This window comes from Ambystoma mexicanum, chromosome 2p, assembly GCF_040938575.1.
Source record: "Ambystoma mexicanum isolate Mex_15411 chromosome 2p, UKY_AmexF1_1, whole genome shotgun sequence".
In the NCBI taxonomy this organism is placed as follows: domain Eukaryota; kingdom Metazoa; phylum Chordata; class Amphibia; order Caudata; family Ambystomatidae; genus Ambystoma; species Ambystoma mexicanum.
Window position 1 is genome coordinate 145945585 of NC_090923.1, and position 15376 is coordinate 145960960.

General features: G+C 44.2%; 1 protein-coding gene across 2 annotated transcripts in view; it reads left to right on the forward strand.

Annotated features, from left to right (window-relative positions):
- The window catches only part of LOC138566291 (carbohydrate sulfotransferase 11-like), a 322952-nt gene extending 309753 nt beyond the window's left edge, over positions 1-13199 (forward strand). For both annotated transcript variants that reach the window (XM_069643387.1, XM_069643386.1), the window contains exon 3: positions 3058-13199. In XM_069643387.1, coding sequence (XP_069499488.1) covers positions 3058-3903 — 846 coding nt within the window. In that variant the 3' untranslated portion in view covers positions 3904-13199. The remainder of the gene's footprint in view (positions 1-3057) is intronic.
- The last annotated feature ends 2177 nt before the right edge of the window (positions 13200-15376 follow it).

The following is a 15376-nucleotide window of genomic DNA, read 5'->3' on the forward strand; positions in this document are numbered from 1 at the left end:
GGGACAAATCACACTTTTATGCAGACAGATTTAACTGCTTGTGAGACCTTTTTCCTGTATTTTATGGTACTCATTTCCACAGTTTTAAGCTGTTCAAGAATTTGATTCTCTATCGTTCAATGAGAAGCCACTTTTTGACTGACAAAGGACATGGAACCTGGCTCATAAATGTCAGATGTATTTCAATGAGTCTTGAAAAATGTGTCTTTTGCAAGGTGAACCATCCTCAGCCCTCAAGTAATTCTAGCCCCATTTCAGAAGGTTTTTATTGTGTTAGTAGAATGATCTTTGTAGACGTCTGTTAAGACGGATCTCTGAACTCTGTCCTGGTGGCGCAGAAGTTCAGAAGGCCAACCTAATTACTTGGAACAGGGTAACCTCTGGACGAGCCAGACCAATCAAGGTAGCGATCGCGGCGGTCAAGACTAGGTCTCAAGAGGGGTGAGGGTGACTGAAAGCCCGCAATGAGCACACAAAGCAAGATCACTTACAAACTACTCCAAACAGTTGTTATATTAAAAATATATACACATTTATTCCAAGGCCTTTAAAACAATTACCGTAGCGAGAAAATCACAATATAACGATAGTAAACCAACACATACCATATCAACACAATATATATACAAATACAACAAGTCTCAAGCGTTATATGCACGAAATGTGTAGTCCACCTAAAAGGGAGGGAAAACAGGCAGTGCGCAATAATGCTTAGACCCAGTTCGCCTTCAGAGGCACCTAACTAGATGGAAGTCCGAGCCCTGCGAAGAGTGGAGCCTTGTGCTCAAAAGTACCGGCACGCGCTGGTGCCAACGGGCAAAAGGAGAAGCTCTTCGAGGGAAATCAGGCAGTTCAGTTTAGTGCACAAAAGAAGAACAAGTTCCGCGACTCAAGCGCAGCCTCCACAGTGGGCAGAAGCAGAGCGCGAGTACGGAAAAGGGTGCTGTTTGACACAGCGGGGAAAAGCAATGGGCTCCTGCAGGAGGGTGACCAGATCCTAGCTATGCTACTCACCGGCCCCCGATGCAAGCAGACCCAGGCTTCTCCGCGTCAGTTTCAGCAGCTAGCAGGTTCAGAAGAGCAGGGAACGCCTCGTCGTCGTGTTGAGTAAAAAGACGTCCCAATCGAAGAAACCCGCACAGTTTGTTACCAGAGCAGGGCAACGGAGTGGCCGTGTGTATCTGAGCCAAATGTACACTACTCACTTCAGACCTGGGAACGCCAAGTGTACGAAGCGTGTGAGAGTGACAAGGACTCGAAATACTACACAACCTGGTGGCGGTTACAGAGCAAGACTCCCGTGTAAGCTGGTCAGTCAGCTGGATGGCCCAGAGACTCTTCCGAAGGCTTACTGGCAGGAGATGGTGAAGATGCCGAGAATAGCTGTTCCCGCTATTCCAAGGGTCGAAGTACCAGTACAGGCCTTCTGGTTCGATCAAAGGTGAAAAGGGTTTCACAAGGCGACAGCAGTGCAGAGGAGAAGTCCTTCAGCGGGTCACCAGCGATTCCTCGGTCCAGCCTCTTGGTTGCAGGATACTTGACTCCTGTATTCCTTCGTTCATGAGAACTCAGGAGATCGACATGGTAGTGGTGTTTCCAGCCCCCTCTTATCCACGGTTCCCTTCGCGCCAAAACGGAGGGAACCCAATGGGAGATCCGCTCATCAACACTCACACCATTCGTGGACCAATCACGGACCACGGTGGTCCCAGGCATTCACACCACCCTAGACTCTCTGGCACCCAGGATGTGTATTGGGACCAGACATCCCAGCCCACATCCTGGAGACACACACAAGACATGTAGAAGCCCGCGAAAGCATCCGTGTTTCGCGGGAAAGTACATGCCCAAATAAGGAAGGCCCCGGGTTGGCTCGACCTGGGGAAGGTGAAGGGAGCAAGACGGTCAGCGGACAGGACAAAGGAGCCTCGTGGTCTGGCCATTTTGGGAGTCAGGCCACCATTTTGGGTTAAGCGCGAGAAATGCGCTTAGAACGCCAAAAGGAGCTCAAAACACAAGAAACGATCGCTGCCACCATTCCCGTCCCTGAATCTCTTGCACCGATCAGATACAATCCCAAACGAGTATCTAGGGCCTGTAGAAGGCTAGAGACCCAAGAGAGCTGTAACTTAGCTTACAGTGCCCTCTTGTGTCATGTTGCACGAAAGCCGCAACATGATAAAAGAAACTACGGGAAACAACGTTCCCCGGTACTGACAGTCTTAAGGGCGTGTCAGTTTCCCCGTAAGAAAGGAGCGAAAGCCCAGAGGAGTGCGGCAGAAGGCTGCACTTCTCTGGCAAAGTCAAGAACAAGGTGAAAAACAACAGCAAAAAGTTTAGGGGTTGCCACATGGAAGGAAAATTACCTACAATTACGAAATCTTTCCTAACAACGTCCCTTCGAGACACTGCTGCTTTGCTTTAAATGTTCAATTGTATACAATATATAAGAACACATATGGGTGGATTCGAACCGCCTCTTTTTATCCACCATCTAATTTATTTGAATTGTTCAATTACTTTATTAACAAAAGCAGCATCCTTATCCCTGCCATTGGTGGTTTTCTCCACTCCAGGATGCTCATAGTGCAATGTTTTAGTCCTTTCTTCCAACATCCTCTGAGAGTGATTTAATTTCTCTAGGACCTTCACCCCAGGACCAGTAGACGCGCCATGGGTTCGCAAATTCACCTAGGGGAACTCCGACTGTGAGTTCACAGGTCCCAAGCAACATCTCGTGACAATGCCACGATCTAAAGATAGTGTTATTTTAAACGTAGCGTTGTGGTCCCAACGACCTGTTCAGTTCTACAGTGCTGGGTGATGGCCATTTCTTGGCACGATTTTGCTTGATCAGTGATCTTTCTACCGGGGCTGCATATTCGGGCCCTGATCTGTCCGATTGTCGTTGTCAGGACCTATCTGTGTCCTGGCAGCCATTTACGGTTAACATTGATGAACGTAAATATGCTATTACAGCCTCTAATGTTACTCTGAAAGTTGTTCTGATGGCATTAAAGATTTATTTTCCTGACTGTTTCCTCTTTTTCTTTTTAGTTTGAACAATCGACCATTCAAGCAACTCACCAAAAGAGAAGAGACCTGCTGGACAGTGTCTGTAAGCTGTATACGCGGAAGCGCCGTGTCCTGACACCGGAGGACTTGAAGCACCTTGTTGTTGACGACAACCATGGACTGCTTTATTGCTACGTGCCTAAGGTGGCCTGTACAAACTGGAAGCGGGTCATGATGGTGCTCACCGGCCAGGGGAAATATAGGGACCCTCTAAAAATACCAGCCAACGAGGCTCACATTCCCTCAAACCTACGGACTCTTTCCGAGTTCAGCACCCCCGAGATCAACTATCGCTTAAGGAACTACCTCAAGTTCGTCTTTGTACGTGAGCCATTTGAGCGCCTGGTCTCAGCCTACAGGAACAAATTTACCAGGAACTACAACACTGCCTTCCACAAGCGATACGGAACCAAAATCATCCAACGCCACCGGAGGGATCCCACCGATGAAGCCTTGGAGAACGGGGATGATGTCCAGTTTGAGGAGTTCCTCTATTACTTGGTTGACCCCCGCACGCAGCACGAAGAGCCATTCAATGAGCACTGGGAGCGGGTGCACTCGCTGTGCCACCCCTGCATCATCCACTACGATGTCATTGGCAAATATGAGACGCTGGCGCAAGACGCCAACTATGTCCTTCAACTTATAGGAACCCACGACTCAGTAAAGTTCCCTTCTTCATCTAAAACAACAAGGACTACAGATGGCATGACGGCACAGTACTTCCAAAACATCAGCCTCTTTTACCAAAGGAGAGTTTTTAATTTATACAAAATGGACTACATGTTGTTCAACTACTCGCGGCCTTCCTACTTGCATATACGATGAGTGGACCCTTCCTTTGATGTTTAAATCATCCAGCATGCTGGCTGGTTAAGTTCTCCATGAGTTTGGGTACGACTGTGTATTGGCATCATTTGTATATTGGCATGGCGCTGTGAAGTCAACCATGATGGGCGCAGCCAGCATCGCCAGGGTGGTGCTTAGGAGATGGCAGACTAGATGTGCTCTGAATTATTCTGCAATAGTGGCTTAATTACATCTTGATTCTAATAAGTGGCCTGTTGGTCTCCAAACTTTAAAAAATTCCCCTGTGTCTGGAATGAAGACTAGAATGCTACCACCCCCTAAAAAAGAGATCAATTACAAGATGGATGTTGATCAGTGCTTCATCCAAACGCACCCATCGATCTGTGCAGGCGTAGAAAATGGCGACCAGCCTTTGTGGCGACTTTGCCAAAGGCGGATTTTGAAGGTCATCTACAAATGTGTTCACATCTGTGCTGTGTTTTCCCACCTGGACCTCCTCTCTAAAGATTCCAGGTTCATTTCTTCTTTTTCAGAAAAGTTAAAAACATAAACCCAAATGGATGGTGCCGATTTCCCACTGGCTGGATTGGGAGCGGGAGAAATGGGTCAAGGTGTGAAATGCAAAGGCATTATCTGAAGTGCTCTGATCACATTGATTCTTGCACGTGGTACACTTGACCTCCATGCACACCATCAGTTATCCCCTAGTCAAGCAAGCGACGGAAACGCATTGCTGTTGCTTATCGCAAAGAGCTTATTTTTTTTTTTTAATACAATCCCAAATATACCCGGACCTGAAAACATGTAAATATGAATCTGACTAAGCTGAAAGGAGGGGAAGGAAGCAACATGTGCAGTTCACTTTTAAATGCTTTTCTGTAGCATTGCTGGTTTTGTGGGCATATGATTTGAGGATGGGGTAGCAAACAGAATACTTTTTGGCCTGTTTTCCCTTCTTGGGATGAGTAAGTTGGGTCAGTAGGCTGGTAGAGTGCAAATGTATGTTAACCACATCAAGGCACAGTCCTAAACATCACCCAAATGGGTTGGTTCCTAGACAGAGTGGACTCAATTTGCTTTTTTTTTTTAATGAAGTTGGTCCTTTGAATCTATCTGAAGCATTGAAACGCACCTCAGTAGAAACGTTTCCATGTGGTAGTTAATATCGGTATAGATATGTTCATCGATCAAAGAACGTTGGTCACCTCATGAGATCTTTTTTAATGGTTGGGAAGTTGTGTGGGCTTAGATTGCAGACCTTGTTTGTTTCCTATGGCTGTGTGTTGTAAACTGGCTTTTACTGGGAGCTAGTAAAGACTGACGCGGATTGTGTGTTGGAAGGTGGCCTGTACTAGGATCTGGTAAGGACAGATGTGGATTGTGTGTTGTAAACTGGCTTTTACTGGGAGCTAGTAAAGACCGATGCAGATTGTGCGTTGGAAGTTGGCCTGTACTAGGATCTGGTAAGGACAGATGTGGATTGTGTGTTGGAAGCTGGTGTGTAAGTCGGCCAATGTGTGTAAATATGCTCTTATGCTATATCAGCAATAGAAACCTCGTAGCGCTCTGCCACACAAGGACAGCCTACTGGTCTTGTGAACTGCCTTCATTAATGTGGTAAATTGAGAGAAAGCTGATTCGTCGACAGAGTTACTTTTTGGTTTTATGGCTTTGTGGGTGTCAAAGTTGATTCTAAGGATTGTTCCATTTTTGTTGATTATAGGGTTCTCACCTCTGAATGTATTTGCAAACCGAAGTTTGCTTTCGGATTGTCTTCTCTTTCGCAGGAACCCCTGTTTGCTCCCATTCTCCGCGAGGCAGCTTACTGAGCCGAGCCCTGATGTTGCTATTGCAGTTGATGGAGCAATCTGTTCATGTCATCCAGTTCACTCTAGGAGGCCCTAAGATGAAGTCAAGTGGTAACCGGTGATGGGAGCATGTCCCCTGGAGAAGGGAAGGACTCTAGGGTGCATAGGAAAGTATAGTTTCATGATATGAACGGCCACACATGGCTGAGGATGGGATGTCTGTGCAAAAACACACGTGCTGAATCCCTCTTGATTCTGTGATTCCCACCAGAAAAATTGGGGTTTAATTCCATAAAATAAATAATTGTACTGAAAAGGAGGAAAAATCTCATTACACTTAACAATTAATTTCTGTAAGAAGATCAAAATTGAAAAACACTTGCGGTTTACGGGACGACATATGAACCGAGATGAAGTGAACGTTCCAGTGTAAAATGGGGATATTGAGGGAATACTATGTACCATCGAAGCAAAGAGAAGGTGTACATTGAAATCAATGACATTAAGGTCATTCATCTAAAGCCACCGTGCATTTGACATATATGTGAAAATATGACTTGCTTATACTGTTGAGTGTATGGAATGCTGTGTGTTGGACCAATAGGTGCCATGATTGACCATAATGGCCCGCAATTCAGCCAATGAGTGCATTGCTTAAAAGTTCAAGGTTTTTGAGCAATCAAGACGTGCTAAAACTTTCAATGTGTCCTAATTAAGTGTAGCATTCCGGCCACTCTGGGTGCAAGCCAACCTTTAGGCAATCTGAGACACTGGGGGCTGAACGCCCCAAGTTCATGCACATTAATGTGGAATTATGGTGAGGGCATAATGGGCCCTCACCATTCCCTTCAGCGGGGAAGCACTCCACCTACCCATAATCGCACCAGCATTGTCGCGACCGTGCCAGTAAAGGCAATGGGAAACCATGATATGATATTTTATTTATATCGTGCCTACACACAAGTGTTTCAAGGCACGACGAGGTGAGGGAGGGGAACAAGACCACGATCTTACTAGGCTCAGTGACATTGAGAACGTGCAAGTGCAGGGGAGAGGGAAGGGGAGAAGTGCCAGGGGAGGGGGAGGAGGAGCAAGTGCAAGACATGGGATCAAACATTGAAAACAGAAAGTGCGGCCAGCAGGTGGCAGTGCAAGGGCTAAGTACAGAACAAATAGATGATAGATTAATGCAAGTATGACATTCTTGCTAACCAACCATGCTAAGGTTCGGCGATAGGTCTTTGCCACTGATCAGTCAACTTTGCATGATTGTATGATGGGCAGCGTAAAATGCATCCAATGGATATGTCCAGCCGGGTGGCTTCACCCAGGTGCTTGGTGTTCATTAGTTAATGCAGCTTTAGGCCAGAACACAAGTTCTCTCACGTGTTTGCCTTCAAAAGCAATGGTGAAATGTGGAGACGGCTACTTCTTATTTTAGGCTGATTGGGGTTAATTTGTTTGTCATAGGCAGATGACATTCAAATCTGTTTTAAAGTGAATAATCCTGATTCCTCTCTAAAGAATTTCATCTGCTGGCTGGATGAAGTGGAATACTGGATGTTGTGGACATCCCAGTAAAACAGAGGTCATTCACCTGGGTCAAAAAAATACTTCTTTCCACATATGTTCGCCCTCTCCTTTATTATTTCTTCTTCGATCTGGTTTCACTAAACACATGATTTAAAAAAAGGGTTTCTAAGGGTAGTCTATACAGACATACAGACTCAGATGTGAACTTGGCGAAGAGTGTAACTCTGCCTTCTGTAATCGCTGCCTGCTTCGATGGATTCTTCTACATAGAGATGAAGACTACTATTCCACGCTTGCGGATTCCCTTATTAATGTGGCAATGTACTGTACATTAGACTTCCTGAGGATCAACTCATGTGCCTCAAGAGGCCAGAACCCTTCTATCCGTTCGATCTTTAGACTGTCAGAATATGAACCTGTACCCATATTTCACCAGTGCCTGCACTGGGCTGCCTGTCAAATGCAGAATGATTTTTAATGTTAACCAGTACCTGCACGGTTTAGTACGTAAACACCTGCAGACCAAGATGCATCTCTACACAACTGAACGGGTCATCTTGAATGATGAGAGAATCCGTTCTTATTCAAGGACCTGAAATCTATGTTCAAATTCAGGGGCGACCGTAGAGTCTTTGTTTCTGCCCTTCGTTCATAGAAAGAGCTACCCCCTCGTTCACCAGAAAATGGATGATTGGCTTTCTTTTCGTACGTTCCTTAGGATAAGTCCCCTAAGAGGTGTTTTTTTTTTATTAAAGAGTGCTGTACTCGATTGTTATCTGTGAGTCTGCTGAGCTTTGCGCCTTGATGCAGTCCGCCCGGTGGCGAATTATAAATATATTCAGAAATTCGTAAGCGTGGTTAGATAATGGCGGAATAAACACTGGTCTTTACAGGTTTGTGTGCAACTGCAGTCACAGACTGAATTCTGGCTGTTCCTATTCAGCCCAACATCCTTTGGAGTTTGATGAATTGCGTACCATTGGGTAGCAAACACACCTATTACAGTGCTGAGAAGCTACATGAAACCGGAATTTATATAATTTATAATTGGTTATTTAGAACGTGCTTAATACCAAAGAGGTTTCAAAGCGTGGACCTGGGATTCCAATCGGTGTTGCTCTGCATTGTCTTGCTTCCAGGACGAGCGTGGTGCCACTGAGCAATACTACCCGTGGAATGAGGTTCTATGGCACATCTGATATAATCACAAAGGGCACTGACCGAGCTGAGAAAATACCTACCAGGAAGCTACCACAACAAACCAGCAGAACTGTAGACCTATCAATCTCATGAATTATAATGGTGGATTATATATTTCCAGCTAAAGCCATAAACGGAGAGGCCAAAGTACTGCTTTTTCAGGCGAGGGACTCGAGGATCACTAATGCTATTCCAGAGTAATGGAGACAGAGCCTTCTCTGAATGAGAAATTACGGAAAACACTGATCAATGCCAAAAGCTTCTCATATTAGGTTGGTCATAGATGTCATTCAGGGGCGAAGGGACTTGCGAAATCTAAGGGGGTCATTTTGAGTTTGTTGGTATCCCACCGAAAACGGAATTAGCATTTCTGCCGTCTGATATCCTGGTATTTCTGGGATATTACCGGTGGCGAGAATGCCGGTAACTCCTCATTCCGTGGAGTCCAACAGGACTCCATGTGTGGCATTAACTGAATTGTGGGCACCGGTATAAATGGTGCCGGTAATTCCGGCAGTTTTTGGCCAGTGGGGGCCCGATTTACCTCCAGTTGTCAGTTGGAGGCAAGTAAATAAACTTGTAGTTTCCCAGGAGCAGGAAATGTGCTGGTGGGGTTATTACTGCCCCTTTTACCAGCATTTCTCCTGCACCCTTAGAGTGAAAACCTTGTGTTTCTTTTTTAAAAATGTTTTTTTCAATTGTTGGTTTAAATAAACCTTTAACAAAATTAATTAGCAACACAAATTACTTACATAAGAACATTTTTAAAACTATTAAAAGATTCTAAACAAAACCTGCATAATTGTTGTTTGCAATATGCTAAAATATTCACTTTAAAATCATTAGAACATTTAACACCTTTAAGCAATTAAAATTAGATTAAATCAGTCCATTTCAATGAATTTAAAAAACCCACCACTGCTAAAAGACCTTAAGTATTCTGGCTGAGTAGGCATCTATTTAATAATGAGTCACACTCAATAAAAGATAAAGAATGTACAAACACTTTAAAATCTAACATTCAATTGGTTCTTCATGCTGGACAAAAAAATGACTAGATGTTTTGAAGACTCTTGCTCATTTGAATCCTTACAAAATCTACAGGCCACATTATCACTAGTAATCTTTTTATTCCTCGCCAGAATGGGTGTAAGTTCCACCGAAATCTTAAAAACGGAGTCTGGAAAATCTTGTTCAGATAAATGTTCAAATATATAGAGTGAGCACACCCTAGATTTTTGTGCTGAAAAAATAGATGACTAAGGGAGAAATAGCTATGTAGGTCGTCAAGAGTGTTAATCCAATCCCTTTTGATAAATAAGCCTTTAACTATACCAGACGTGGCTAGAAGTTCATCTCTAGAAGAGACCAAAACATCCAGTATTGAATCCCATACATCCATATAAGATATCAGACCTGGTTCTTTTCCCCACAGCAATGCACATTCAAATCCTCATATAATGTGTTTACAACAGGATCCAAAATCTTTAGGAAAAACGTTAAAAAAATTCCATTATACTCTACTTATCAGAGATACTAGACCCAATTCAAATGTTATTGCTGCTAGCGGAAATGAGTTAGGGGTTCAAAGGACCTTCATCCAAATAAGACCTTAAGTCTAAGACCCATATATCCAAAACTTCGATCCCATAAAGTAATGTGGGTACAATTTTACCTTCATATGCCCGTAATGAGGGAGGATGACCCATACCTGGTATCTATTTTCATTAGTTGATTTGTAAGAGGAAGCTCTATTATGCAGCCACTCCTTATGAAAATGGGGAAACCAAGATATACACATTTATCAACACGTTCTAATTTATCGGTACCATTCCACCATGTAAATTTAGTCAATGATCTCTTAACCGTGCATTGCGTTATCCTGGTCATCCAAGAATTCATTCTGGGGGAATTTTTATGTGCAAAGCAAGTAGAAGCCTTCAGTATCCTCTGCAAACCGATGACAGCACAGTCCAACAAAAGTCATCTACATAAACCAACCAAACACACTTAAATATATACATATTTGTGGAAACAAAAACTGTGGGTCTAATAAAATTATCAAAATCAGAAATATAAAAATTAAAAAGGCAGAGGGCCAGACCCCTGTATAAGTGCATACTTTGCAAGACAAAGAGCCTTGTGATCTAACCAAACCTTCAAATGAGAGTGCTCATGCAGACCTATAATTGGATGCAACAAACCAACAGAAATCCCCCACTGAACAAGCTTTCACCATAGACGTTCCCTATTTACACTATCAAACGCGGCCGATTGATAGTCGCAACATAGTAAGTCATCAATTTTGGCCCAAGCCTAGGATTGCAAGCTTTTCAATATAAACCCATTCAACTTGATCCTGGGATTTTTCCTGAAGCCCGTTTGCCATTTCTTGAGCCTGCCTGCTTCCAATGCCCATTTTTCAAGATGGGATAGGAGCACGGAAGCAAACCCCTTACTATCGGCATCAAGAATAGAGATTGGTCGATAGTTTTTTGGATCAGAAGTTGGCCCCTTTTTTTAGACTGGCGCCACGAAAGCTGTCCTCCAGACGAGGGAAAAGATTCAGATGCTACTATTTCGTTTAACAAAATTGTCAACATGGTAGACCAAGCTACTTGACAACATTAAACAGAACATTAGAGAGTTTGTTAGGACCGGAAGCTCTCTAATTACTAATTTTCAAAATTATTTTGTAAAAGCTTTCCTGTTTAAACCATTAACGTCTGCTATCGCCAAACAATGATGACGCAGTCAGCTTATCCGCCGAAGCTTCATGTGAAAAAAGCTGTCAAATTATCCACCCAGACTTTCTCAGAAACTACATTCAATTGTTCCACCAGTTGACTAGATCCAATCTGATTAATAGTGCTCCAAAAAGCTGCCACATTCTTATTTCTCAGTAGGTACAACATATGTTCCGCATCCTTTTGAATGAGATGCATCCAGTACAGTGTTTCTAAGTTGTGTCCTCGATCACTGGTGGACTATTTAATCGGTAAAACTGTTAGTCACCCGGCATTGTGTTGGGAGGCCTCACTGTGCCCTAGGTTTATTTCATTGATGGACTTTGTGTATTGAGTTGGTGGTTTAGATTTTTGTTGTAGACAGGATTGTTTCAGAGTACAGAATGAGAATGAAGATTGAACTGCTTTCTCCCAATTTAGATAAATGAAGGATTTAATTTTGCAGTGGTTTTAGTTTGGCACACAAGTGCTATGAAGTGGCTGCATCAGTATTTAGCACTACAGGGACGATCCTACTCATTCAAAGAGGGAGATGAATTGGTGCTGCACCTTTCCTATATCTGTCTCGTTAACCTTTTCATAAAAAATACGCAGTGATACAGAAATCTATTAAACAATAGGGGTACCTTTTTTTTTAATTTTTTTAAATTTTTTAGATGAAGGGCATAGTAAGTCAATTTGTTAACGTGGTCTGCTTGTACGCTGCTATGGAGGAATATTCCATGCGTGGTCTTTTCTACCTGATAGCAATACTTTCTATGCCTTATGTTGTTGATATCAGAAAGTGGGGGTCTGCACCGCTGAATGGGGGTTTTCTGGTCAGGGGGCATGTTCTTTTGGAGCAGCATCTGAGTTGTAGATAAGATCAGTGAGGATTTCTATGATCCGCTTTTTGTGTGTAGTGCTTGCCAGGATTGAGTACGAATCTGAGAAAACCATGGCATATATTTATTTATTTATTGTTTTGAAAGTTCTGTCCCTTCCACCAATGCAGACAAGGTGTGCTGGTTGAAGAAAGCACAAGTAGCCTTCTAGTTTAGAATCCAGGATCGGTCAGGATATGAGGCTTGACTCTGGTCTTACCGAAAGTCAGTATCTGTCCTCTTGGCCCTCATGCTAGTCGCAGCCTGTCACTATCTACTAGTCCAGTGCTTTAGTGAATCCTACAGGGACATCTCCCTGCCCCTGGTTCCTAGTGGCTCTTCATATGGACCTGTCCAAGTCTGCCCTGTCCGGGACTGTTGAAGGATCTTTGGTCCTTTCTCATTATAAGGAACAAGACCAGCACTTTGCTCCCATGGATACAGTCGCCAAGGGACATCCCTAATCATAGAGTGTGTTTGGAAAAACGGTGTCCGTGTAAAAGCAGCAAACGAAAACATTCTACCTTGATGATTTGAAAACCCTTTGCGTTGCCAGTGAGGTGTTTGCCAGACACTCCACTGCCGTTTGCAGTCTGCAAGTCTGCAACAGCCATTGCATTTTACAAGAGAGGACTGAAAAGAAAAGGGCCAATGTCACTTTAGCCCGCCAGGCACTTCATGAAAATATGCAAACCAGTGACTACCACATGATCATCAACTAAAATCTCTACATGTCCCAATAGTGCGGGGAGGAAATGGAAGCCATCCTAATGTAACTGTCTGTCCTATGTATTGACATTATGTTCTGGTGACGTCAGAAGCGATTGCTCTTCAGGCCTCATCTGCCAGCTTTGAAAAGACAGCTTTTTCCAGGGGTTCTAGCCCCTCCTGATTCTTTGACGGCCGCCTGAATAGCAGCGTTTCGGGGACGGATTGAGAAATCCCCATTGTAATTTCACTGTCTACCAATGGAACTGGCTGGGCTGTTCCACGTTGGACTTTTTCATTGTTAGAGTATGTATTTTTTTGTTCCACCTCACAGGTCCTCGCCTCGCTAGGTGCACACGCCGAAGAGCAATACAGTTCCCAGAAGTCTGTCTGGCAGAACAGTTTGTGAACACTTCACTCACTAGTGCAATAAAGCAGCAAGTTTTTATACAACACCAGTGCCTTCTCTTGTTTGATTTTGCCTGCTGCCTTTCCTCTAACCCGTTTGTCTGATTTAAGGAAGAAATGTCACTAAGCCAATTAACAAATGTATTTCTTTCCAGATCGAGCCATAGAAACAAAGGCTGCTGTGTGGCATTGGCACCCTGTCTGTCCGAATCGGGCCTCGAGGGCAATTCCATGCCAGGTTTTCAGGATACCCCTCATTGATATTCATGAAATAAATTTCCATACAAGGATACTGTTGTGAAGTAGATTTGTTTGTGTGTGTCTGAAGTAAGAGAGGGAGATATGTTGTAAAGTGCTTATCTGTGAATGCATGAGATGTGAGAATGTTGGAGTCTTGCTGTAGAATGTTGTCCTGTGAGTGTGTGTGAAGGTTCCAGCCTATGCCCGTTGGATCTGGGCCTACCTGGGTGATGGGGACCCAGTGGTGTCCTCTAATGTAAGATCTTGATGTAACTAAGAATAAACCTGAAGTGTTTCACCTGCAAAGCGTACCGAGGCTGCTTTACATCAATGGTGTTGAGGAAAACTGAAATAAAGAGCAAGTGTGCTGAAAGTAAAGATGAAACAGTCTGCTGAGGGGGGAGCAGCAAGATGAGAAGAGGAACCACTGCCCCACAAAGAAATGTAGTAAGTCCCATCATCCAGGGAACAAAGATGAGAAAGAAAAGCCCAAAGTAAGGGGAGTAATCGCCCAGTGTGATATGCAGGGGGAGGAAAAACTCAGCTTAACAAATGCAGAACCCCATTAGTTGGTGTCCTGCACAGAACCCAAGAGAAATGCCAGGATAGAAAGGTGCAGTAATAAATGGGGGAGTTATAATAGATGTCCCCTGCGCAACATGTTAACTGAGAAAACATAAGAATGTGCGTTTTGAAACGGGCAAGAGACATTAAAAGGAAACCAGTTGAGTGTTCAGAGCCCAAGAAGAAAGAAGTTAAAGCTAAGCTCAGAAGAATATTGCAGGAGAGCTGTAAGAATAACACTGGGGGGAAGTAAAGTTAAGCCCCAAACGTGAATTGATGCCCCAAGAGCAAAGCAAACCCCAAAGTGGAGAAGTATAAGCTGGCGCAAAATTCAGAGGGAAGTGTAGTAAAAGAAGGCCCCAGCGCTTGCCCAGGGCACCAGTGAAGAAGAAGAGGCACTAAGAGGCACTTCACTGCTTTATATCACCATAGAGAAATTGTTTGGGAACAGAAGCAATTTTTTTTGCGAGAGGTGAAATAAAGCAGTGAAGTGCTGTGTACATTAATGGAGCATAATTCTGAAGAAGAAAATTAAGTTATCGGGTGATATTACGTCTGCAGTATCCTTTTGTTTAAAATTTCATTTTTGCAATGTATTATATGATCTGATATGTCATTTATAACACGCCTACTTACAAGTGTTTCAAGGCGCGACGCGGCAGGGAGGGGGACAAAGGGAAGACAGACAATGATCTTACTAGGCCAGGTGTCATTCAGATTGCGCAAGTGCACGGGAAGAGGGGAAGGGAAAGTGCAAGGTGCAAGGGAGAGGGGAAAGTGCAGTACAGGGGTAATAGAATAATAAGATAAATAATAAAGGGCCAGCTGGTGGCAAGTGCAAGGTAAGTGCAGACAAGTGCTGGGAGGTGGGCTGTTGAGCTACAGAGACAGCCCCGCAGTGCAGGGGTTGCCAGGGAGGCAGTGCAGGGGGCAAGGGGCTGGGCCAGGGACCAAGATCATTGAGGTTGGCCCAGTGCAGATTCAGTTCAGTTTCAATCAGGAATTTAGTAAGGGAGAGGGGGAGAGAAAGCAGAAGCAAAGAGGAAGGTTTTGAGGTGCTTCCGGAACCAGAGATGGTTCTCCTCAAGTTTCAGGGAGGCAGGAAGGCTGTTCCAAAGGGAGCGCCCAGGAGCGGAGAGAGATCTACCCCCCAACTCGTTGCTTGGAGAAGCGGCTGACCCTGAGGGAGTTGGAGGCGGATGAGCGAAGAGCTTGAGAAGGAAGATATTTAGGAAGAGAGAGTTGAAGGTATTTCGGCCCAGGCCCCAGAAGGCCTTGTGGACAATGCAGAGGGTTTTAAACTTAATCTTCACAGCCACTGGGAGCCAGTCCAGAGATTTCAGTCCTGGAGAGATACGGTCCCTGGGCTTGAAGCCAAGGACAAGTCTCGCAGTCCTGTTCTGGATGAGTTGCAGAGGTC